The 26,122-nt window shown below is 46.4% G+C and overlaps 1 protein-coding gene across 1 annotated transcript in view; it reads left to right on the forward strand.

Moving 5' to 3' along the window:
* nek9 (NIMA related kinase 9) overlaps window positions 1-26,122 on the forward strand; it is an 80,576-nt gene that overhangs the window by 42,441 nt on the left and 12,013 nt on the right. Inside the window, 8 exon segments of the mRNA XM_072567964.1 lie at window positions 1,142-1,286; window positions 4,779-4,979; window positions 8,616-8,662; window positions 9,366-9,527; window positions 10,200-10,308; window positions 14,726-14,887; window positions 21,950-22,120; window positions 22,998-23,057. Coding sequence (XP_072424065.1) covers window positions 1,142-1,286; window positions 4,779-4,979; window positions 8,616-8,662; window positions 9,366-9,527; window positions 10,200-10,308; window positions 14,726-14,887; window positions 21,950-22,120; window positions 22,998-23,057 — 1,057 coding nt within the window.

Raw genomic sequence — 26,122 nt, forward strand, 5'->3', positions numbered from 1 at the left:
GTAGATGGGGTCCAACACGATGTGTTTGTTGATAGAGTTTTGGTTGGAATGCCATGCTTCTAAGAATTCTTGTACATGTCTCTGTTTGGCTTGTCCTCGGATGGATGTGTTGTCCCAGTCGAAGTGGTGTCCTTCCTCATCTGTATGTGAGGATACTAGTGAGAGAGGGTCATGTTGTTTTCTGGCTAGTTGATGTTCATGTATCCTGGTGGCTAGTTTTCTGCCTGTTTGTTCAATGTAGTGTTTGTTACAGTTCTTGCACAGTATTTTGTAAATGACATTAGTTTTGCTCGTCAGCACAGGGTCTTTCATGTTCATTAGCTGCTGTTTTAGTGTGAGGGTGGGTTTGTGGGCTACCATGATGCCAAGAGGTCTGAGTAACCCACACATATAAATAGAAAGCAGGAATCATGTACAATGCTTTGCCTGAGGCCCACTGAAGATGTTAGGCAAAAGTGAGGACTGCAGATGCTGGAAACCAGAGTTTAGATCAGAGCCACTAAAGATGTTACCTAGAAGGGTGACGAAACGTCTGGAAATGAACCTTCCAGCTCAGCGAGCAAACATGCATCCAGCAATGGATAGACAGGAATAGCGGGAGGCAGACGCTACAGACAAATTGGAACAGAGAAAGAGACAGACAGACGGACTGGAATAAAGAAATAGACAGACAGAAAAGTGGGATAGAGGGAGTCATACAGGCAGACTGGTTTAGATAGAGAGAGACAGTGAGCGTGAGACCTGTACAGAGAAAGGAAGAGAGAGAGACAATGAGATGGAAAGAGAGAGGGACACACATAAAGTGGAGAGCTAGAGAGATCAGAGGATAGAGATTGGTGAAAATGAGCAACAGAAGGGAGGGGAGAGAGGGAAGGTGTTGGCTCAGGGGATGAGAGATGGGGGAAACAGAGAGAGAGATGAGGGCAGAGAGAGGTAGGGAGAAGTGGGGAAAGAGAAAGACAGACATCACTGACATTATGTGGGAGTTGTTGCAGAGCTGTCAGTGAGATTTTGCTGTGTACAGATTGCTGACTCTGTTTGATACATGAAGCAGCTTGCTCTTTATGTCTACCTTATTGATTGCGAATTGCACTGAGATTTTGTGCTGTGCCAAAACAAGTCCGTGTTCTTATTTATTCAGAATGTTCAGGGCGGGACAAAGATGGTAGGCCAACTGGGCCATGGTGATCGGGCCTCCTATCGTCAGCCCAAGTGGGTGGAGAAGCTGCAGGGGAAGGCCATCCACCAGGCAGCCTGTGGGGATGAATTTACTGCCTGTGTTACCGGTGAGTGGGCAGCAAGGAGGATCAGGATCTACAGGATCCTCACTCAATCATTTTCAACCAAAGAGCAGCAGTTGGCTATTCAGCTCAAAACTGTTCTGCCATTAAACAAGATTGTGGCTGATCTGATGTAACCTCAAATACTAGTCCCACCCACCCTGATCGTCTTTCAACTCCTTGTTAATCAAGAATCCCACCTCAGGCGACTGACTGAGTGGAGTTTGCACATTCTCCCCGTGTCTGCGTGGGTTTCCTCCGGGTGCTCCGGTTTCCTCCCACAGTCCAAAAATGTGCAGGTTCGGTGAATTGGTCATACTACATTGCCCGTAGTGTTAGGTGTAGGGGTAAATGTAGGGGAATGGGTGGGTTGCTGTTTGGAGGGTCACTGTGGAGTTGTTGGGCCGAAGGGCCTGTTTCCACACTGGAGGGAATCTAATCTAATCTAAATCTATCCTTCTCTGATTTATAATCAGTCAGGAACAATTCCAAAGACTCAGCCATCTGACAGAGAAAACAAAACTCAATTCATCTCTGCTTTAAATAGGCAAACCCTAATCAAAGTGGTCCTTTAGTTCTAGATTCTCCCACCAAAATAAAATCCTCTCCACACCCACCTTGTCAGACCCTTCAGGATCTGATATGTTTCAATCCAGCCATTTAACCTTCTCAACACCTGCAGATAGAAACCTCAACTGTCCAACTTTTCGTTTTAAGACCATTCTGTCATTCTAAGTATTAGTGTGATAAACATTACCTCAACTACCTCGAATGCATTTACACCCTATGCCCAGGTATATCCTGTACATAAGACACACAACAAATCCAACACAGCGGCACGGTGGCACAGTGGTTAGCACTGTTGCCTCACAGCGCCAGAGACCCGGGTTCTATTCCCGCCTCAGGCGACTGACTGTGTGGAGTTTGCACGTTCTCCCCGTGTCTGCGTGGTTTTCCTCCGGGTGCTCTGGTTTCCTCCCACAGTCCAAAAAATGTGCAGGTTAGGCAAATTGGCCATGCTAAATTGCCCATAGTGTAGGGGAAATGGGTCTGGGTGGGTTACGCTTCGGTGGGTCGGTGTGGACTTGTTGGGCCGAAGGGCCTGTTTCCACACTGTAAGTAATCTAATCTAATCTAAAAAAAAAGCTAATTCCCACCCCACCAATCTACTCTTCATCATCAGTAAAGTGATGGAAGGTGTCATCAACAGCGCGATCAAGCAGCACCTGCTCAGCAATAACCTGCTCAGTGACCCCCAGTTTGGGTTCCCCCAGGGCCACTCAGCTCCTGACCTCATTACAGCCTTGGTTCAAACATGGACAAAAGGGCTGGAGTCCAGAGGGGAGGGGAGTGACAGCCCTTGATATCAAAGCTGCATTACACCGACTGTGGTATCAAGGAGCCCTGGTAAAACTGGAATCAATGGGAATCAGAGGGCAAACTCTCTGCTGATTGGAGTCAGACCTGACACATAGGAAGATGGTTGTGGTTGTTGGAGGTCAGTCATCTCAGCTCCTGGACATCTCTGCAGGAGTTCCTCAGGGGAGTGCCCTAGGCCCACCCGTCTTCAGTTGCTTCATCAATGATTTTCCCTCCAACGTAAAGTCAGAAGTGGGGATTTTTGCCAATGTTCAGCACCATTCATAATTCCTCAGATGCTGAAGCAGTGCATATTCATATGTAACAAGATCTGGACAATATCCAGGCTTGGGCTGACACGTGGCAAGTAACATTTGCGTCACACAAATGCCAGGCATTGAGCATTTCCAGTAAGAGACTATCTAATCACCACCCCTTGAGACCATCACTGAATACCCCACCATCAATATCTTAGGATTATTATTGACCTGAAACTGAACTGGTCTAGCCATATAAACATAGTGGCTATGAGAGTAGGTCAGAAGCAAGGAAGACTGTAGCCAGTAACTCACCACCTGACTCCCCAAAGTCTGTTCACCATCTACAAGGTACAAGTTGGGAATGTGATAGAATACTCCCCACTTGCCCTAGATGAGTGCAGCTCCAACAACACCCAAGAAGCTCCACACCATCCAGGACAAAGCAGCTGCTTGGTTGGCATCACATCCACATTCCTTCCCACCGACGCTCACTAGCAGCACTGTATTATCCACAAGATGCACTGCAGGTATTCACCAAAGATCTTTAGACAGCACCTTCCAAATCCATAATCACTTCTATCTAGGACAAGGGCAGCAGATACATGGGAACGCCACCACCTGCAAGTCCCTCTCCAAGCCGTCGCCATCCTAACTTGGAAATATATCGCTGTTCCTTCACTCTCAATGTGTCAAAATCCTGGAATTCCCTCCCTAAGGGGATTGTAGGTCAACCTACAGAGCAGGGACTGGAGTGGTTTGAGAAGACAACTCACCCCCACCTTCTCAAGGGCAACTGGATAATAAAGGCTAGCCTGCTGGTGACACCCACGATCCATGTGAGAAATGTTGATCAATTCTGTACACCCTGCTCCATGCAAGGTCTTACTAGTGCCTTTTATAACTGATGAATACAAAAATAGCAAGGTTATACAATTCACTTCAACCAATAACAAAATTCTCTTGGCTTTCCCAGTTATTTGCTTTCTCTGCATACTAACCTTTTGTGATTTGTTCACGTGGAGGTGCAGTTCCTTCTCTGACCCAGTTCCACGTTCTTCACCATTTAGAAAATATAATCAACATCTAACCTTCCTGCCAAAGGAGAAAAGATCACATTTTCCTGCATTATGTTCCATTTGCCAGATCTTTGTCAACTCACTTAATCTGCCTGTATCCCTTTGTAGCTTCCTTGTAATTTCTACTTTCCTATCTATCATGTTCACTACAACGCAGTTATCTCAATTCAGAGACTCCTGTGTGGTCATCAGTATAAATGGAACTTTACTCTGTCACCAACCCTGTGCTGTAAGCTGTGGGAGTGTTTGACAGGGACAGTGTCAAGGGCACTTTACTTTCAGTTTAAAAGAGTAAAGGGTGCTTTACTCTGTACATAACTGTTATACTGTACCTTTCATGGGAGTGTTTAGTGGGGGACAGTCCAGAGGCAACTGTACTGTGTATCTAACTCATACTATCCCTGTCCCTGGAGCATTTGATGGGACAGAGAATGGAAGTTGTACTTTTGAGCTAAAACAGTCGACACCTTTCCTCTGTACCCAAGCTCGTACTGTTGTGCAGTGGGTGGTGTAGAGTTTGTTTTACTTTCATTTTAAAAGAGCAGAAGGCGCTTTAATCTGTATCGAACCCTGTGCTGTCACTGACCTGGGATGTTTGATATGGACAGTGTAAAGGAAGCTTTACTTCCAGTTTAAAAGAATAGAGGGATCTTTATTCTGTTATCTAATTTTGTGCTATTCCTGACTCGGGGTGTCTGATGTAGATTGTGTCGAGGAGTACAGGGAGTTTTACTTGACATTAGGTTTTATGGAGTCTCTCCATAGCCGTGGTGCCTGTCCTGACCCTTGTGTTTTCCCTGTAGATGAGGGTCACCTGTATACATTTGGTTCTGATTATTATGGCTGTATCGGCTGTGATGGTCAGTATGGACAGGAGGTCCTGGAGCCAGTGCTGGTGGAGTTCTCCCTCGATCATGCTGTTGAACACGTATCCTGTGGTGATAATCATGTTGTTGCATTAACACGCAATAAAGAGGTGTTCTCGTGGGGCTGCGGGGAGCATGGTAAGTACTCAATGAGGGATTTTGTAATAGAGAACAGAGACTGGGATTGTGGGTTTGTTTATGTACAGATTTGAGACAGCTCAGGTATTCCCTTGGAAAGCCCCTCTCTTGGTTCGTCCCAGAGGTCATACTCTTTGGAAGTCTGGAATAAAAACCTCTTACAGACAGTTTAGTTTAATTTTAGTCATCCCCTTTATTCATTAATAGCATCACTGTTACAACATAACATTGATACCTATAAGCTAAACTAACTAGGTTCTAATAACCTAGGAGATTAGGGTACCAGGGTACCTTCAAGAGTCCCAGCAGGCTACTCTGACGTACTGATACAGAGTGGCTTCCTTTATACAAAAGTTCACAAAAACATTGCATGTTCTTAATTAGACAGATAACTGTGAAAGACAATAACTCATAAGGAAGAAAAGTTAACTGACAGTCTGTGTACACTTGACTGATCAGTCCTACAGGCCTTGAGCTATCCATCAGGTGGGAAAAACAAATCCAGCCGAGTTAGGCGTCTGTGACAAGGTATGCTCCTATCAAGAAGTACCACTCTAAATCAGGCAGGAAAGGGATGGTCGTGTGGGGGAACCTTGGTTGACGAGGGAGGCTGAATGTCTTGTAAAGAGGAAGAAGGAGGCTTACATAAGGTTGAGGAAACAAGGTTCAGACAGAGCGCTGGAGGGCTACAGGATAGCCAGGAGAGAGCTGAAGAAAGGGATTAGGAGAGCTAAGAGAGGCCATGAAAAATCTTTGGCGGGTAGGATCAAGGATAACCCCAAGGCATTTTATGCATTTTTGAGAAACATGAGAATGACGAGAACGAGGGTAGGTCCGATCAAGGACAGTAGTGGGAGACTGTGTATTGAGTCGGAAGAGATAGGAGAGGTCTTGAATGAGTACTTTTCTTCAGTATTTACAAATGAGAGGGTCCGTATTGTTGAAGAGGAGAGTATGAAACGGACTGGTAAGCTAGAGGAGATACTTGTTAGGAAGGAAGTTGTGTTGGGCATTTTGAAAAACTTGAGGATAGACAAGTCCCCCGGGCCTGACGGAATATATCCTAGGATTATGTGGGAAGCAAGAGAGGAAATTGCAGAACCGTTGGCAATGGTCTTTTCGTCTTCACTGTCAACGGGGGTGGTACCAGGGGACTGGAGAGTGGCGAATGTTGTGCCCCTGTTCAAAAAAGGGAATAGGGATAACCCCAGGAATTACAGGCCAGTTAGTCTTACTTCGGTGGTAGGCAAAGTAATGGAAAGGGAACTGAGGGATAGGATTTATGAGTATCTGGAAAGACACTGCTTGATTAGGGACAGCCAGCACGGATTTGTGAGGGGTAGGTCTTGCCTTACAAGTCTTATTGAATTCTTTGAGGAGGTGACCAAGCTTGTGGATGAGGGTAGAGCAGTGGATGTAGTATACATGGATTTTAGTAAGGCATTTGATAAGGTTCCCCATGGTAGGCTTATTCGGAAAAGTCAGGAGGCATGGGATAGAGGGAAATTTGGCCAGTTGGATAGAAAACTAGCTAACCGGTCGAAGTCAGAGAGTGGTGGTAGATGGTAAATATTCAGCATGGAGTCCAGTTACAAGTGGAGTTCCGCAGGGATCAGTTCTGGGTCCTCTGCTGTTTGTAATTTTTATTAATGACTTAGATGAGGGAGTCGAAGGGTGGGTCAGTAAATTTGCAGATGATACAAAGATAGGTGGAGTTGTGGACAGTGAGGAGGGCTGTTGTTGGCTGCAGAGGGACTTAGATATGATGCAGAGCTGGGCTGAGGAGTGGCAGATGGAGTTCAACCCTGCCAAGTGTGAGGTTGTCCATTTTGGAAGGACAAATAAGAATGCGGAATACAGGGTTAATGGTAGGGTTCTTAGTAAGGTGGTGGAGTAGAGGAATCTTGGGGTCTATGTTCATAGCTCTTTGAAAGTTGCCACTCAGGTGGATAGAGTTTGTAAGAAGGCCTATGGTGTATTAGCGTTCATTAGCAGAGGGATTGAATTCAAGAGTCGTGAAGTGATGTTGCAGCTGTACAGGACCTTGGTAAGGCCACATTTGGAGTACTGTGTGCAGTTCTGGTCACCTCATATTAGGAAAGATGTGGAAGCTTTGGAGAGGGTGCAGAGGAGATTTATCAGGATGTTGCCTGGAATGGAGAATAGGTCGTACGAGGATAGGTTGAGAGTGCTAGGCCTTTTCTCGTTGGAACGGCGAAGGATGAGGGGTGACTTGATAGAGGTTTATAAGATGATCAGGGGAATAGATAGAGTAGACAATCAGAAACTTTTTCCCCGGGTACAACAGAGTGTTACAAGGGGACATAAATTTAAGGTGAAGGGTGGATGGTATAGGGGAGATGTCAAGGGTAGGTTCTTTACCCAGAGAGTGGTGGGGGCATGGAATGCGCTGCCCGTGGGAGTGGTAGAGGCAGAATCATTGGTGACCTTAAGCGGCAATTGGATAGGTACATGGATGGGTGCTTAAGCTAGGATAGAAGTTCGGCACAACATCAAAGGGCCTGTTCTGTGCTGTATTGTTGTATGAGCTGCCTGACCTGCTGTGCTTTTCCAGCACCACTCCAGTCTAGACTCTGGTTTCCAGTATCTGCAGTCCTCACTTGTGCCCAGTTGATTTGAACCTTACAGCGAATCCTGTTGCAAGGATGCCTACCCTGAAGAAGTTCTCCTCCTCTCTCCACAAGAATCTCTCTCTCACTGCAACCCCCAGGTCATCTCCTCTGCCCTGAAACTCTTCACTGTCCTCATGGCCTGTCCTACCTGCCAATCTCCCTTTCCACCTATCCGCTCTACCCTCCCCTTTGACCTATCACCTCCATCCCCACCGCCATTCACATATTGTATTCTTTGCTACCTCCTCCTCAGCCTGGAGGCTTCCTGCCTGTATTCCTGATGAAGGGCTCCTGTCTGAAACATTGATTTTCCTGCTCCTCGGATGCTGCCTGACCTGCTGTGCTTTTCCAGCACCACTCTGATCTAAACTCTCCTCATGTTATCTCCCTCTTAACCTGAACTTGCCCTCAGTGGAAATGCTTTCACTCCAGTTCCTCTGTTCACTAGCTTAATGGTTTAAACACCCCAAATATAGTGCACTAATTGATTAATGTTAGGGGATTTGCAAACCTATTCAGTATAGTTTCTCCTTATTATTTGATCTTTTAGCCCCAGTATCATTCTGGTCTGAAGGGTCGCTGGTTCTGAAATGTTAACTCTGCATCTGTTAGCTCTGCTTTCTCTCCACAGGTGCTACCAGACTCACTGGGTTTTCCCAGCAGTTATGGTTTTTGTTTCGGATTTCCAACATCTACAGTTCTGTGTTTTTTTTAATTCTGGTAAATCTGCACTCCTTCCCCTCCCCCTCTCCCTCCCAACCAGTCTCTCCTTCCTCAGGAGCATCACCCAGAACTGGGTCTAATTAGTCTGGATGGCAGTGAAGGAGTTTGGTGGAGTTTAGCTTCAGTTCATTGATTTTGTGTTTGAATTTGCAAGAAAAAGATTAACATTTGCTTAATCTTTGTGAATGAGTATTCAGGTTAACTGTGTTCCACTGATTTCTCAAGGTGAGTAGGAGTCACTTTCTGTGCTCTTCACCTCGGTCTTGTTTGTTGGTTACAGGGCGCCTTGGGCTGGATTCAGAGGAGGATTACAAATACCCAGAACGCGTGAGTCCTCACAAACCAAGGGGAAATGGGGGAGGGTGAAGACATGATTCAGGGTGGGATTGGGAGCAGCTCAGTGGAAGGGGCAGTGGCAGGTGAGTGGTAAGCAGAAAATAATGGGGGGAGGTGTGGGTGAGAGGAAAAGAGGTGGTCAGGAGAAGGCTGCTGTTTGTGTGCTGGGTACAGAGATGGTGGGATGGGAAGGGTGCAGGGTAGTGGGGAGGGGGAGGGCACGGGGTAGTGGGGAGACGGAGGGCGCAGGGTGGGGAAGGGTGTGGGGAGGACGCGGGGTAGCGGGGAGGGGAGGGCATGGGGTAGTGGGGAGACGGAGGGTGTGGGGAGGACGCGGGGTAGCGGGGAGGGGGAGGGCATGGGGTAGCAGGGTGGGGGAGGGCGAAGGCACGGGATAGCGGGATGAGCTAGGACGCGGGTGGCGGGGGAGGGGGAGGGCGTGGGGTAGCGGGGAGGGAGAGGGCGTGGGGACGTGGGGAGGGTGCGGGAGGGTGAGTGGTTATGAGCTGATTAGCTTCTGGAACACTCTGCATTAAATCTGCTGCCCATGAGAGAGGGCGTTTGCTCCTCTTGTGTTTGTTGTGTGCTTGCTGAGGGTGTTTCTGGTCAGTGACACTTGGGTTTCTGCTGTTTGTCAGATTTCTGATCACTGATACTAGGATTGCTGGTTAGTATGTTCTCCTGCTGATTTCAGGTTGATCTGCCTGTGAGCCTGAGTATTGTGTCAGTGCAGTGTGGCTCTGATGGAACTTTCTTCATGACCCAGAGTGGCAAGGTGCTGGCCTGTGGTAACAACGAGTACAACAAACTGGGCCTGAACCACTATATGCGAGGTCTTCGCAAACACCCAATCAAAGTGAGTGCTGATCACAGCCCACATCAATCCAAATTAAACCACAGGCTTGAAGATTACTGGGTAATCGCATCGAGGTGTTAATAAGCTAACTTTAGGACAGGATAAAAACTGTTTTCTCTTTGAAGGGTAGTCCAGAATGAAGCAATAAAACACGAACATTTATATCAACTTATTTGGTGGGGTGTCAGGAAAGAATTCTTCAGCAAAAGTAAAGTGAACATCTCGAGCTCTCTGCTTCAAGAAGCTGAGATTTTTAGGTGTCAAACCTGAAATTAATATATTTTTATTCAAAGGACTGTGATTCGATATCACACTTAGACTGAAAGCCTTGTTCAACTCCATTGTTGAGTGGCCAGGCTCCAGCCCTAGTGAAATCTGGCTGGTCGCCCTGAGAATAGGCCCAAAGAATCGAGTTAGACCTCCTGGAGAACGACTGGCAAGATTGGAAGGATTTGAATGTGTTGGACTCTGATTACCTGAGACCAGGTTGATTTTTGGTAGGGGGTTGTGCTGTGTCAGTACTGGGGACAAATTGTTCCTGTACTTCTGCATGCTGTGTTTGATACTGTTTCTACACTGGGGCGGGAAGTGGGGTATGTGAGGACGTAATACGCTTAGACAATGCCTGTTGTGTTGGGGGTGTGGGTAAATAACTTGATCCTCTCTCCCTAGGCTGATCAGGAAGTTCCCTACATGACCTCACTAACTCTGTCCAAGCAGCTGGCCATTTACAAAATCAAAACCATTTCTGCTGGCAAGACCCACACAGCAGCTATAGACGGTGAGTATATCATTGCTGTTGTGTTATGTGTCACAGTAGATTATATCATCACCGTACCATGGCTTGTGACCTACTGACCTTTGACCCCTTGCAGAGGAAAACGTGCAACAGTGTATTTGAATCACTGAGCTTCAGCCCAGATACACACATACCTGAGATTGTAATGTCCATTGTGAATACTAGGAGTCATAATAGAATTCATTGAATTCTTCATATTATGTGAACCACATCTCATATTTTTGTTAAGGGAGCAAACATAAAAGTCACAGTGATAAAGGTATATCAGTATATCACACCATCTTAGGTCATGCAGACACGGTGGCAATAAAAGAATCCTCCGTGAAGATGATACAACCCTAAAGTATAAAGCATTCAGATAACCAACCACGATACGTTTACTGGCCAGGAGATAGAGTTATTTTCTCTGCACCTAAAGGTTAAGACTTATCAAACTATAAGCCCCGTTGCAAGACAAATGAATAAAAGCACTAAGTTTCGGCTTGCTTCTCCATATAGAGGTGAAGGCACAGCAGTTAAACTATTTCTAAAGTCTAAAAGCAAAATCCATGGTTTAAGTACTTCATACAAGGCTTCACCAGTTGCACACTGACATCTACCCGACAAGGTGGAAAATTGCCCAGGCATGTCCTGTACATAAAATACAGGACAAATCCAACCCAGCCAATTACTGCCCCATCAATCTACTCTCAATCATCAGTAAAGTGATGGAAGGTGTCATCAACAGTGCTATCAAGCAGCACCTGCTCAGCAATAACCTGCTCAGTGACGCCCAGTTTGGGTTCCATCAGGGCCACTCGGCTCCTGACCTCATTACAGCCTTGGTTCAAACATGGACAAAAGAACTGGAGTCCAGAGTGGAGGGGAGAGGGACAGCCCTTGACATCAAGGCTGCATTTGACTGTGGCATTAACGAGCCCGAGCAAAATTGGAATTGATGGATATTAAGGGGCAAACTCTCAGCTGGTTGAAGTAAGACCTCCCTCATAGGAAGAGGGTTGTGATTGTTGGAGATGATCTCTACAGGAGTTCCTCAAGGTCGTATCCTAGGCCCAACCATCTTCAGCTGCTTCATTAATGACCTTCTATCTATATAAGGTGAAAAGTGGAGATGTGCAATCATCACAAACCGTGTTCAGCACCATTCATGATTCCTCAGATACTGAAGCAGTCCACTGTCAAATGCAGCAAGATCCAAACAATATCCAGGCTTGGGCTGACAAGTGGTAACATTTGCACCACACAAATGCCAGACAATAGCCATTTCCAATTAGAGACAATCTAATTACCGCTCATTAACTTTCAATGGTGTTACCATCATCAAATCCTGCACTATCAACATCTGGGGGTTACAACTGTTCATGGACTCGACTGGACTCACCACATAAACGCAGTAGCCACATGGGCAGGTCGGAGGCGAGGAATGCTGTAGCGAGTAATTCTCCTCCTGACTCGCCAAAGCCTGTACACCATCTACAAGGCACAAGTCAGGACAGAGATGGAACATTCTCCACTTGCCTGGATGGATGCAACTCCAACAACACTCAAGAAGCAAACACCATCCAGGACAAAGCAGCCTGGTAGATTGGCACCACATCCACATGCATCCACTCCCTCCACCACCGAAGCTCAATAGACAGTACCTCCCAAACACCCAACCACTTCCATCTAGAAGGACATGGGCAGCAGATACATGGGAACACCAGCCTCATTAAGTTCCCCTCCAAGCCACTCACCATCTGACTTGGAAATATGTTGCTGCTCCTTTACTGTCGTTGGATCAAAATCCTGGAATTCCCTCCCTAAGAGCATTATGAATTACCCTCGAGCACATGGACTGCTGTGGTTCAAGAAGGCAACTCACCACTACCTTCTCAATGGCTAAGTAAGGACAGGCAATAAATGCTGGCGCAGCCAGTGTCATATCACATGAATGAATAAGAAAAAGACTACTTTGAAATGAAATACAAGCCAGAGACCAGAATGATTACATCAAGACACACCAAGCAGACTACCCAATCATGTTTCTCTTGCTCTATATATGAATGCTCTGTGCTATGAGATTGAAGGCATTCTCCAGATGGATCTGTCGCACTTTGCACCAGGACAGTGGGAACAGTTGTATCTGGCACCTGCTGAAGATGAGCAATTTCGTGAGTTGCAAAAGTCTGTTAACTAAGGATGGCCTGACGGTATGAAGGAAGTTCATACTTCTTGGTGTATCATGGTCAGTTATCATAGACTCCCTACAGTGTGGAAACAGGCCATTAGGCACAACAAGTTCACACTGACCCAAACCCATTCCCCTACCCTGTTACTGTACATTTATCCCTGACTAATGCACCTAATCTACAGATCCCTGAGCACTATGGGTAATTTAGCATGACCAATTCACCTTACCTGCACATCTTTGGACTATAGGAGGAAACCAGAGCACATGGAGGAAATCCACACAGACACTGGGAGAATGTGCAAACTCTACACAGGCAGTTGCCCAAATCTAACCCAAGGCAGCAGTGCTGACCACAGAACCACCGTGCCACCCCATGTAAGGGCAAACAAGACCTAATACCAAAAACACTACGCTAAGGTATTCATGTAGGGATGAATCAGAATACCCAGAAATTCATGAATGCATGTGAGGCATGTCAGACGTACCAATCCCAGCAGCAGAGGGATCCTCTACATCCACACCATGTTCCTTCCATTACTTGGTCAAAATACTGACAGAACTGTTCACAATAAACTGGGAGAATTATATCCTTGTGATGGATTATTTTGCTAAATTTCACATTGTTTGACAACTTGCAACGCAATAACTGGAGCAATGACTGCACTCTTCAACATATTCAGCATATAGGAGCAGGTAGCCTTTGACAAAGGATTGTAGCTCACTGTCGAACCATTCCAAGATGTGTGCTAAGTGGGGAGTCTATCACGTTGTCATCCCACTACCTACACTCAAACGGTCTAACAGTGTATGGAGTGTATCTTCAACTGTACTCTCAAAGCAACGTTTTCTCATTATGCTGCTGCATAATCAGAAGGGACTGCCATTCCCAGCACAACCTACACTTTGCACAACAACCTTAACTAACAACTAGTTGTCCCTAACTATTTTAAGATACGGGACATTGTTCTTCAGTGACAGAAGAGAACGAAAGAGGTGTGCATGACAGTGAGCGTTAGAAATATAGTCACAATTCCTGGATATCAGCATAGGTTTCTACAATATGCAATCTTCCCTCAAGTCTGAATGTGTGCAGCTGCCTGGATGGTCCACACGTGACAGTAATTGTCAGGGCATATTGACATCTGGTTCAGAGTTCCCTGCCAACTATACCCGGACCTTGAAGGTCCATGCAGCATCATGAATAATTAGAGGAGTGTAGGCAGTGATCCCAGAATGACATCCTGACCAAGGTGTATGCTTGTTGTGAAGGATCCGAAGCCAGCTTACAGCAGTGTGTGATACCACAGACAATATACGCTGACAGTGAGGAAGAACCTTCTAATGATGATGATTATGTGATAATGCTGAGTGACAGCGACGAAACAATGAAGTTGCAAGCTGAGAGCAACCAAGAATAACATACCCTGTCCAGATGGGCAAACAGTCACCAGAACAAGACAAATTATCTAATCTTCAAAGTATTATTCCAAGGTTTGGATGATTAAACTAGTACATTTTGTTTTTAAATACCTGTATAATGCCTTTGTAAATGATCTGTTTGGGATCTCTTTTCTTTAGAAAAAGGGCAATGTTGAGTTCTGTCTCTCAGCAGATGTATGATATCTGGTTAAGGGGCATGCTCATGATGTCACCATTCTGCGACGGCCTGTGACCTTCTGGTATAACATTCTTGTCCCCATCTTACTGAGCTCTGTCCCCTTGCAGCATGACACTCTGAGCGAAGTGTGTTACAGTATATTTGAATTGATGAGCTTGAGTCTGGTCTCACAAGTTACCTGAGATTGTAGTGAGCATTTCTAAGTACAAGGTGCTGTAATAGAGTTCACTGAGTTCTTCAGTACTATATGACCCATGTCTCATATTTATGTCACAGAAGCTCACACAAGTATCACAGTATGATCATTCTGGAGCACAGCTTTCATGTCGGTTATCATGGTCAGTAATAGAACGGCCTTAAGAGCACCCGGGGTATTTAATTATGTCTTCATAGCCCTCTCCTCACCAACACCTTGCTATTTCTACACAGTTGTTCCCAACCTGAAACCCCCTAAGCCCTGTGCCCATCCATTGATGACAGGGGTTACATTTGTGTAGCCTTTATATCTTGTGTTAGAAAAGGGTTGGGTATTATACTCCTTATATCATGGGTTAGTAAGGATTGGATATTGCACCAGTTTCAATGTTAATTTGTTTTTATTTACTCAGAGCGAGGCCGCCTGCTAACATTTGGCTGCAATAAGTATGGACAACTTGGAGTGGGAGACTACAAGAAGAGAGATGGTATCAATGTGTTGGTTGGTGCGCTTGGAGGAAAACAAGTGACTAAAGTGTCATGTGGAGATGGATTCACCATTGCATCTACTGATGGTACCTGAGAGTGAATGTGACATATTGAGTGTGAGAAGTGTGCTGGAATGGAAACAGAATTTCAAAGTGTGATTGATCCGTCAGACTGTATTGAATTTTTTTACTAGTTATATATTCCCACTGAGAGGGGACTGGATGCAGAATCCCATTGGGAGGGGGCTGGTTACAGAATCCCACCGAGAGGGGGCTGGTGACAGAGTCCCATGGTACAACTGGATAATCCTCAAATGAAAGCTGTGCTGAATCACCGCCTTAGATGTGCCCTCGCCCTACAATAGTCCCTAGGTATGTCACCCTTGCTTTTGCAAATTTGCTTTTGACAAGATTTATTTCAAAGCTGGTTGACTGCAATTGCTCAAACAGGTCCTGTGATTTCTTTTTGCATATGTGTTACTGTACAAGATTGCCTAAATAAACTACATAGGTGCTTCAGCTACAACGTGATTTATAGGTCCTTACATTTTTAAACCTAAGTGGCTCCATCCAACAGTTATGTAACCCATTCGATATGCTGAAATAGATGTTTCTTCAGCTTTTGATGTGAGTCGTACTTGCCATTACCCCTTCAACAGATCAATTTTATAAAGAAATAAGGCACTATCAACCTGTTGATACAGTCTCCTAACCAAAGAATTTATAAAAATATGTTTTTGTTCCTGCATTTATTTTCCGATGGTCTATGCAGAATCTGGTTGTGGAACTAATACCATCGGTGAACTTAAGTTGTTTTGACTAGGTTCAATTAATAATGTACTCGCAAGTATTGATCCTTTATTTCCTCCTGAACTTGTTGTTGGGCCTTAATTGATAAGGGTGTTGTTGTATTGAATTTCCTACATGTACAGCATTTCTAACATTGTACGTTCAGGTGTATCTGTACAGAATTTCCTTATACTCTGCAAGGAACCTTAGTAGATCTTCCTGTAGTCCTTCCTCTACATATAGTGCCTAAGTGCTATAGTATTCCTGTATTGGCTAGTTGAACATAGAACAGTACAGGCCCTTTGGCCCTCAATGTTGTACCAGCCTTCTATCCTACTCTAAGATCAGACTAGCCCACATATCCTTCATTGTACTGCCTTCCATGTGCCCATCTAAGAATCACTTAAATATCCCTAATGTATCTGGTTCTACTATCCACGCACCTACCACTCTGAGTAAAGAACCTACCTCTGACATCTCCTCTAAACCTTCCTCCAATTATCTTAAAATTATACCCCCTCGTGATAGACATTTCTGCCGTGGGAAAACGTCTCTGGCTATCCACTATATCTATGCCTCTTAACATCTTGAACACCACTATCAAGTCACCTCTCATCCTTCTTCACTCCAGTGCGAAAGGCACTAGCCCCCTCAACGTTTCTTCAGAAGACATGACCTCCAGTTCAGGCAGCATCCTGGTAAATCTCCTCTCCACCCTCTTGAAAGCTTCCATATCTTTCCTATAATGAGGCAACTAGAACTGAACACAATATTATAAGTCTATAGATTAGAGTGGTGCTGGAAAAGCACCGTAGGTCAGGCAGCATCCGAGGAACAGGAAAATCAACATTTCGGGCAAAAGCCCTTCATTAGGAATTCCAAACCATCGATTTTCCTGCTCCTCGGATGCTGCCTGACCTGCTGTGCATTTCCAGCACCACTCTAATCTAGACTCTGATCTCTAGCATCTGCAGTCCTCACTTTTGCCTGTATTCCAAGTGTGGTCTAACCAGGGCTTTATAGAGCTACAGCATAACCTTGCAGCTCTTAAACTCAATCCCCCTGCTAATGAAAGCCAATACACCATATGCCTTATTAACAAGCCTGTCAACCTGGGTGGCAACTTTGAGGGACTTATGGACATGGATCCCAAGATCCCTCTGTTCCCCCACACTGCCAAGAATCCTGCCTTTAATCCTGTATTCTGAATTCAAACTTGACCTTCCAAAGTGAATCACTTCACACTTTTCCAGGTTGAACTCCATCTGCCACTTATCAGCCCAGACCCACATTCTGTCAATGATAGGGGATTCACTTTGTGAACTATCAGTCTCTCCTTTGACCTCTCTGTTATTATCTGTGGCATCCTCCACTACTCTTAAACCTGGCACATCTGTTCTTTCTCCTTATCTTCCTGGCCATGATATAATTTTGACACATTCATGTGACATTGTGCATTTTAATTACTGTGGTCAAGGAGCTAAGTGACTTTGCTAACTCTTATATAGGTCCATATACCTTACAGGTACTGAGTGTTGCTTTTAAATGTTCACCTAAAGGCAATAAACCCACAACGTCATCTCCTGCACCTTCTTTTATTTTGCTCATGAAAATTTTAAATGGTCTCGTGAGACTTTACATGTTCCTGTATATCTCTCTCTCAAAACATAGACAATATTGAGAATTTATCATTTTGTCTTAAGAATTTTTCCTGAATCAGTTTTAATGGACTTAAAACCTCATGGCCATAGATCAAGTGAATGAATCATTTAGGAAGTCTCTGCTAGCCAATAGTAAGAACCCTAATCCTGTGTCCCTACCCTGTAGGTATTTGTGACAGTAGGCTTCAGTCAATGTTTTGAAATGCTGATGGTATCTCTCCAAAGCTTCATGTGTTTATGCATGATAGGCTTCAACTCTGTTATACCCAGATTGCTGATTATGCCTGGAAAATTTTAGACTGTAAAACAGAAGAGCAGACAAAGGCAATTTGGCCCATCGAGTCATTTAGTCATGACTGATAAGTTTCTCAATCCCATTCCTCCTGCTTTCTTCCTGTATCCTTTGATCACCGTAACAATCAAGAACCTATCCATCTCATTCTTAATTATACTCAATGACCTAGCCTCCACAGCCTTCTGTTATAATGATTTACCACTCTCTGGATGATGAAGTTTCTCCTCATCTCCATTCTCAAGGGTCTTGCCTTTACTGTAAGGCTGTGCCCTAGGGTCCTAGTCCTTCCAGCTAATGACAACATCTTCCCAACATCCATTGTATCCAGGCCTTTCAGTATTCTGTAAGTTTCAAATAGATCATCCCTCATCCTTCTAAACTCCATTGAGTATAGGCCCAGAGTCCTCAAACGTTCCTCATATGTTAAGCCTTTCAATCCTGGGATCATCCTTGTGAACCTCTTTGGCCACTCCATCCTTCCTGAGGTATAGGGTTTAAAATTGCTCACAATATTCTATATGTTGTCTGGCCAGAGCTTTATAAAGCCTCAGCAGTACATTCCTGCTTTTATATTCTAGTCCTCTCGAAATAAATGCCATCGTTATATTTGCCTTTTTAACTGCCATCTCAATCTGCACGTTAAACTGGAAGGAATCCTGCACTAGGGCTCCCTAGTCCCTTTCAGATTTCTGAATGTTCTATCCATTTAGAAAACAGTCCATGCCTCTATTCTTCCTACCAAATTTCTTCCTACCATGACCTCATACTTTGCCACATATTTCATCTGCCACTTGTTTGCCCACTCTCCTGACCTGTCTAAATCCTTCTGCAGCCTTCCTGCTTCCTCAATACTAACTGACCCTCCACCTATCTTAGTATCATCTGCAAACTTAACCAGGATGCTCTCAGTTCCTTCATTCAGATCATTAATGTATAATGTGAAAAGTTGTTGTCCCAACACTGACTCTTGCAGAACTTCATTTGTCACCGGCTACCATCCTGAGAAGGGCCCTTTTATCCCCACTCTCTGCCTTCTACCAGATAGCCAAGCTTGTATCCAAGCCAGTACCTTGCCTATAATACTATGGGCTCTTGTTTTAGTTCAGCAACGTCCTATGCAGTACCTTGTCAAAAGCATTCTGGAAGTCTCAAGTAGATAATATTCATTGGCTCTCCTTGTTCTAACCTGCTCATTACTTCCTCAAAGAATTCTAGGAGATTTGTCAGGTATGACCTCTCCTTGATGAAGCCATGCTGACTTTGCCCTATTTTACCAGACACTTCCAAGTATTCAGAAATCTCATCCTTCACAATGGATTCCAGGATCTTACCAACAATCAAGGGCAAGGCTAATTGGTCTGTAATCTCCCATCTTTTGCCTCAGTCCCTTCCTTCCTAAATAAGGTGGGAGGAGGGGGTATTACATTAGTGATGTTCCAGTCCTTTGGGACCTTCCTGAAAGATCACTACTAAAGACTTCATTATCTCTTCAGACACCTCCTTCAGAACTCTGGGGTGTAGTCCATCTGGTCCAAGAGATTTATCCACCTTCAGACCTTACAGTTTTTCTCACACCTTCTACTTGGTGATGGCCACCACACTCGCCTCTGACGCTCTCCCCGCACCTGCCCCCCCAAAAAAAAAAGTTGTCTTGAATTTTTAAAATGTTACTCTTGGCTTCCAACATGAAGACTGACACAAAGTACTTGTTCACTTCCTCCACCATTTCTTTGTTCTCCATTACTGCTTCCCTAGCCTCATTTTCCAGCAACCCAATGTCCACTTTTGCCTCTCTTTTATCCTTTATATATCTAAAGCAACTCTTTAGACATAAAGTCCTTAGGCAATGAATTTCGAACCTTTATCAGATTGTACTTCACTTGGTAGGCTATTAGCAGATAAACTGTTCAGTTAGGTTTTTCTGCTACCACCTCAGCTGTAATTACTTCACCCAGGGAGTGGTGGCTGTGTGGAATGCTCTGCCCCAGAGGGCAGTGGAGGCTCAGTCTCTGGATTCATTTAAGAAAGAATTGGATAGAGCTCTTAAAGATAGTGGAGTCAAGGGTTATGGAGATAAGGCAGGAACAGGATACTGATTAAGGATGATCAGCCATGATCATATTGAATGGTGGTGCAGGCTCGAAGGGCAGAATGGCCTACTCTTGCATCTGTTGTCTATTGTCTAATTGACCACAAAGAACAGCTTCTAGAAAATGGGGTTGTCATATCTATAACTGTTAGGATATAACTCTAACCCTTTGAGTAATGGTCCTACACAATCTACCAATACTCAGCAAAGTGGATCTTCAGAGTATGGAATAAGACCATAGGAGCAGAGATCAGACCATTCGGCCCATCAAGTCTGCTCTGCCATTTAATCAACCTCATTTTCCCACTTCCTCCCTGTAACCTTTGAACCCCTTGGCAGTTAAGAACTTATCTATCTTTGTAAGACTATAATGAACATCAAATGTGCTACCTTATTTACATGTTGAGGATTTCAAGCTGCCTGACATGTCTGACAGAATTGCACTACGTTCTTTGAAGCTATTGCTATGACCTGCCTTTAGGATCTTCATGTGTTACTTGTAACAACTTGTTATTCCCTCCGGCTGGTACAAAGATTTTATAAATCACTGTCCACTTCTCATCCTCAAGTCTGTGAGGGTGTCTCCATGTCCTCATCAGAGCTCCATATTTTACCTAATGTATCACTTCCTTTGAATTATGCCCTTTTTTCAATAAAGTTTTAGATGTTCTATTATCTGCTTGTGGTATTACAGTGATCTCTGTTGATGGATGTTAGTTAACTATCTGTACTTTAACTTTCTGTGATTATGAGTAAAGCTATAACCTTTATTCCAGACACATCACTAACCAGGTGTAAGTACATACAATCCACAGTTAATTTCTTAACTACCCTGACTACCACTGGTCTGGACAAGACGTCTCACTCCAATTGCGTTTTGTACAATGGAACTGGGATGTACTCTCCACCTGTCCTGATAACTGGGACTTTGGTTTTCATTGAACTATACGAAGGAAAAATAGATCTTCCTTCAGCAGGAGAATCTGAATAGCTGGCTTTCCCTAAATGTAGTTATTGGTTTCACAGCACCCATTATAGAACATAGATATGCCTATCCAATGACCATTTAAATGCCCTTAAAGTTGGCGAGTCTACTACTGTTGTAGGCAGTGCATTCCTCGCCCCGACTCTGTAAGTAAAGGAACTACCTCTGACATCTGTCCTATATCTATCACCCTTCAGTTTAAAGCTATGTCCCCTCGTGCTAGCCATCACCATCTGAGGAAAAAAGCTCTCACTGTCCACCCTATCTAACCCTCTGATTAACTTCTATGTCTCATCTACCCTATTCATCTCACTTACAATCTCAGCAATCTGGTTTGCTGGTTGTAGTTGGAGCAATAATTTGATTTATTATATTTTCATTTTGCATTCCTTTTTCAGATCCATTCTTTTGAGCCTAAAAACATCCCATGGTCTGCTGTCATAATTCTGCAGCATTCTGGAAGTTTTCCACTTTGGTTCAAAGGAAACACTGAGGCTTTCAATGATCTTCTCCATCATCAATACTGTCTCTTCTGGTTTGAGGACAACATATTGTTCATTCTTTACCCTAACCACTTGCCTTTCTTACACTCTTCCGTCATCCAGCCTTGAGTTTATGGAGCTGATAGAATAAAGGTTTAGTTTTATAAATCAGCTCAAAATCATCAACCGTTGCTGCAGTCTGTCTAACAGTTGCAGCTCATTGGTCTTTAGCATGGTTTTGTATTATAGAAGGTAGTAAATTGTTAAATTCTTCTTAAAAGATATACCTCTCTCAGAGCTTTTTAGTACTCCTATATCCACTGATCAAAATTAATTTGCTTAACCATTTCACATTCAATGTATGTATGATCAGGTTGTTTCCTTAAATTTTGAACCATTTTCCTGTGTCATTCTGGAATTCGTACAGACCCAGTCTTGTTTAATCCTCAGGAGCTTCCTCTGATAGTGAAGCATAAATTTCCTGTGCTTTACCCATGAACTTACACTGCTTGAACACTGTTGAGTTTTCCTTTGGCCAATTCATTTATTTCAGTTACTTTTCAAATGACACAAAGGCATCCTTTTTGTTAAATTTAGTTGGGGCCTGTACAAATGTAATCATGTCCTTAATGAGTGTTAGATTGTGGTTCCAATGCACCAGTGCTGCCCTTGGGGAATGAGTTCTCACTCCAGCAGTTTTCAGCCTTTATGTATTCAAATGGAATGGTTTTCAATGTCCTGTGTGCTCATTATAAAGCTTCTGACTTTCACACTCTGAAGAGTTTTAGGACAGTTATGTTGCTTTGGATTAAGTGAGAAATAACACCACTGTCCATTGTGTTTGCTAGATAACCAGATCTTTGCCTGGGGAAATGGTGGGAATGGCCGCCTTGGAATGACTGCTACAGAGAAAGGCTTTGGTTCTGAAATTTGCAGTTCTTGGCCTCGGCCTATTTTTGGCTCCCTTCACAAAGTCTCGGATCTGTCCTGCCACGGTTGGCACACCATCCTCATTGCTGGTCAGTAACACATGCCACCTACCGGCTCCTCTTGCTGTTAACCACTGATACCTGCATGCACTTCTGGTCTCTTTCCTATCGGAAAGATGTTGTGGAACTTGAAAGGTTCAGAAAAGATTTACAAGGATGTTGCCAGGGTTGGAGGATTTGAGCTATAGGGAGAGGCTGAAGCTGTTTTCCCTGGAGCAGCAGAGGCTGAGGGGTGACCTTATAGAGGTTTGTAAAATTATGAAGGGCGTGGATAGGATAAATAGACAAAGTCTTTTCCCTGGGGTGGGGGAGTCCAGAACTAGAGGGCATAGGTTTAGGGTGAGAGGGCAAAGATATAAAAGAGACCTAAGGGGCAACGCTTTCACGCAAAGGGTGGTATGTGTATGGAATGAGCTGCCAGAGGAAGTGGTGGAGGCTGGTACAGTTGCAACATTTAAGAGGCATCTGGATGGGTATATGAATAGGAAGGGTTTGGAGGGATATGGGCCGGGTGCTGGCAGGTGGGACTAGATTGGGTTGGGGTACCTAGTTGGCATGGACGGGTTGGACCAAAGGGTCTGTTTCCATGCTGTACATCTCTATGACTCTAGAGTTCCTGTACTGAAACGTCATATCTGGAAGGAAACCAGCCTGAAATAGGATTTGAATCTACACATTTCGTTGAGAGGGTGCTATGCTATTGCCTGAGGCACAAATGCTACTGTGATGCTGCTTAAATGAACTCGTAGCACATGCAAGCTGTTACCGAAAAGATCTTGGTTTTCAGTTTAATATCTAGTAGCGGCTGCTCACTGTTCTCTAGTTTCTTCATGGTGACTCTAGACCCTTTGCTTGTTCCTGTCCTATTCAAGCTTCAGAAATATACACTGTGCCTTTGTTATTCCAGAAATTGTGGGTGCATCGAAAACCATTCGATCGAACAGCAGTGGCCTGTCTATTGGAGCTGGTGAGTGTGACTGAATTATAATCATCAATCATGGAGACATCGATAATCCTGTTGGGTCATGGTATAAGGTCTTGGTCACAGACTTCAAGTCGTGGTCAAAGGAGGTGTGAGGAACAGCAAATGATCTGGAGCTCACTAATCCTGAGGGCTGTGGAAGCAGAGGCAGGCAGTTTTATTAAAAGAAATTGGATCGATACAGCAATAGCATGGAGCAATGGGATTGACTGGAGAGGCAGTAGGGGTCTGAATTGTGTGTCTCGCTGTAGGTCTCCTGGTGCGAATGGCCTTGAGCAGATGCCTGTGCCACACTGTGTGAGTGCATGGGTTAAGGTGCAATGTCAGTGTATCCCATTTGTGTGTCACAGATGGTAATGCATGTTGGCTTGAGTAAGGGAGTACCCACTTGGGTCTGTGTGCCAGGGTATGTCACAGTTTACCTGCCTGTGTGTGTCGGGGTGTACCCCCCCGCGCCCCCGTGTCTGTGTGTGTGTCGGGGTGTACCCCCCCATGTCTGTCTGTGTGTGGGGGTGTACACCCCCATGTCTGACGGTGTGTGTGTGTGTGTGTGTGGTGGGGGGAGGGGGTGAACCCCCCCCCCCCCCCCCCCTGGTGGCTGTGTGTGTTGGGGGTGTACCCCCCTGGGTCTGTGTGTGTGGGGTGTACCCCGCGTGTCTGTATGTGGGGGTGTATCCCCCCCATGTATCTCTGTGTGTGTGGGTACCCCCCCCACCCCATGCTTGTGTGTGTTGGGGTGTAACTCCCCGTGTCTGTGTGTGTGGGGGTATACCCCCCTCCACCACCCCCCGTGTCTGTGTCTGTGTCGGGGTGTACTCCCCTGTGCCTGTGTGTGTAGGGGTGTACGTGCACCACCCGCCCCCCGTGTCTGTGTGTGTCGAGGTGTACCCCCCCTCCCCCGTGTGTGTGTGTGGGGTGGGGTGTACATCCCTGTGTCTGTGCGTGTGGGGTTGTACCACCCCCCCCCCCCCCCCCCCCTGTCTGTGTGTGTGGGGGTGTACACCCCTGTGTGTGTGGGGGTGTACACCCCTGTGTGTGTGGGGGTGTACACCCCTGTGTGTGTGGGGGTGTACACCCCTGTGTCTGTGTGTGTGGGGGTGTACACCCCTGTGTCTGTGTGTGTGGGGATGTACCCCCTCCCGTGTCTGTGTGCGTGTGGTGTGTACACCCCCCACCCCGTGTGTGGGGTGTCCCCTCCTGTGTCTGTGTATGTGGGGTGTTCCCCCCCGCCCCGGCCCCGTGTGTGTTTGTGTAGGGGCATACCTCCCTGTGTCTGTGTGTGTGGGAGTGTACCCCCCTGTGTCTGTGTGTGTGTGGGAGTGTACCCCCCTGTGTCTGTGTGTGTGTGGGAGTGTACCCCCCTGTGTCTGTGTGTGTGGGAGTGTACCCCCCTGTGTCTGTGTGTGTGTGGGAGTGTACCCCCCTGTGTCTGTGTGTGTGTGGGAGTGTACCCCCCTGTGTCTGTGTGTGTGGGAGTGTACCCCCCTGTGTCTGTGTGTGTGTGGGAGTGTACCCCCCTGTGTCTGTGTGTGTGTGGGAGTGTACCCCCCTGTGTGTGTGGGAGTGTACCCCCCATGTGTCTGTGTGTGTGGGAGTGTACCCCCCTGTGTCTGTGTGCGTGGGAGTGTACCCCCCTGTGTCTGTGTGTGTGTGGGAGTGTACCCCCCTGTGTCTGTGTGTGTGGGAGTGTACCCCCCTGTGTCTGTGTGTGTGGGAGTGTACCCCCCTGTGTCTGTGTGTGTGGGAGTGTACCCCCCTGTGTGTGTGGGAGTGTACCCCCCATGTGTCTGTGTGTGTGGGAGTGTACCCCCCTGTGTCTGTGTGTGTGTGGGAGTGTACCCCCCTGTGTCTGTGTGTGTGGGAGTGTACCCCCCTGTGTCTGTGTGTGTGGGAGCGTACCCCCCTGTGTGTGTGGGAGCGTATCCCCCTGTGTCTGTGGGAGTGTACCCCCCTGTGTGTGTGGGAGTGTACCCCCCTGTGTGTGTGGGAGTGTACCCCCCTGTGTGTGTGGGAGTGTACCCCCCTGTGTGTGTGGGAGTGTACCCCCCTGTGTGTGTGGGAGTGTACCCCCCTGTGTGTGTGGGAGTGTACCCCCCTGTGTGTGTGGGAGTGTACCCCCCTGTGTCTGTGTGTGGGAGTGTACCCCCCTGTGTCTGTGTGTGGGGGTGTGTGCCCCCCTGTGTGTGTGGGAGTGTACCCCCCATGTGTCTGTGTGTGGGGGGGCGTACCCCTTGTGTGTGTGTGTGGGGGGGGGGGGGGGGTGTCCCCCCCCCCCCCCCCCCCCCCGTGTCTGTGTGTGGGGGGGTGTGCCCCCCTGTGTCTGTCTGTGTATGTGTGGGGCTGTACCCACCTGTGTCTGTCTGTGTGGGAGTGTACCCCCCTGTGTCTGTGTGGGGGGGGGCATACCCCCCCCCTCGGTGTCTATGTGTGTGAGGGTGTAACCCCTGTCTCTGTGTGTGTGGGGGTATACCCCCCCGTGTCTGTGTGTTGGGTGTACACCCCCCCCCCCCCCCCCCCCCCCCCCCCAATGTCTGTTTGTGTCAGGGTGTACCCCCACCCTCCGTGTCTGCGTGTGTGGGGGTGTACACCCCTGTGTGTGTGGGGGTGTACACCCCTGTGTGTGTGGGGGTGTACACCCCTGTGTGTGTGGGGGTGTACACCCCTGTGTCTGTGTGTGTGGGGATGTACCCCCTCGTGTGTCTGTGTGTGTGTGGTGTGTACACCCCCCACCCCGTGTGTGCGGGGGTGTACCCCCCCCCCCCCCCCCCCCCCAGTGTGTGGGGTGTCCCCTCCTGTGTCTGTGTGTGTGGGGTGTCCCCCCCCCGCCCCGGCCCCGTGTCTGTTTGTGTAGGGGCATACCTCCCTGTGTCTGTGTGTGTGGGAGTGTACCCCCCTGTGTCTGTGTGTGTGGGAGTGTACCCCCCTGTGTCTGTGTGTGTGGGAGTGTACCCCCCTGTGTCTGTGTGTGTGTGGGAGTGTACCCCCCTGTGTGTGTGGGAGTGTACCCCCCTGTGTGTGTGGGAGTGTACCCCCCTGTGTCTGTGTGTGTG

This window comes from Chiloscyllium punctatum, chromosome 4 (assembly GCF_047496795.1).
Source record: "Chiloscyllium punctatum isolate Juve2018m chromosome 4, sChiPun1.3, whole genome shotgun sequence".
NCBI lineage: Eukaryota > Metazoa > Chordata > Chondrichthyes > Orectolobiformes > Hemiscylliidae > Chiloscyllium > Chiloscyllium punctatum.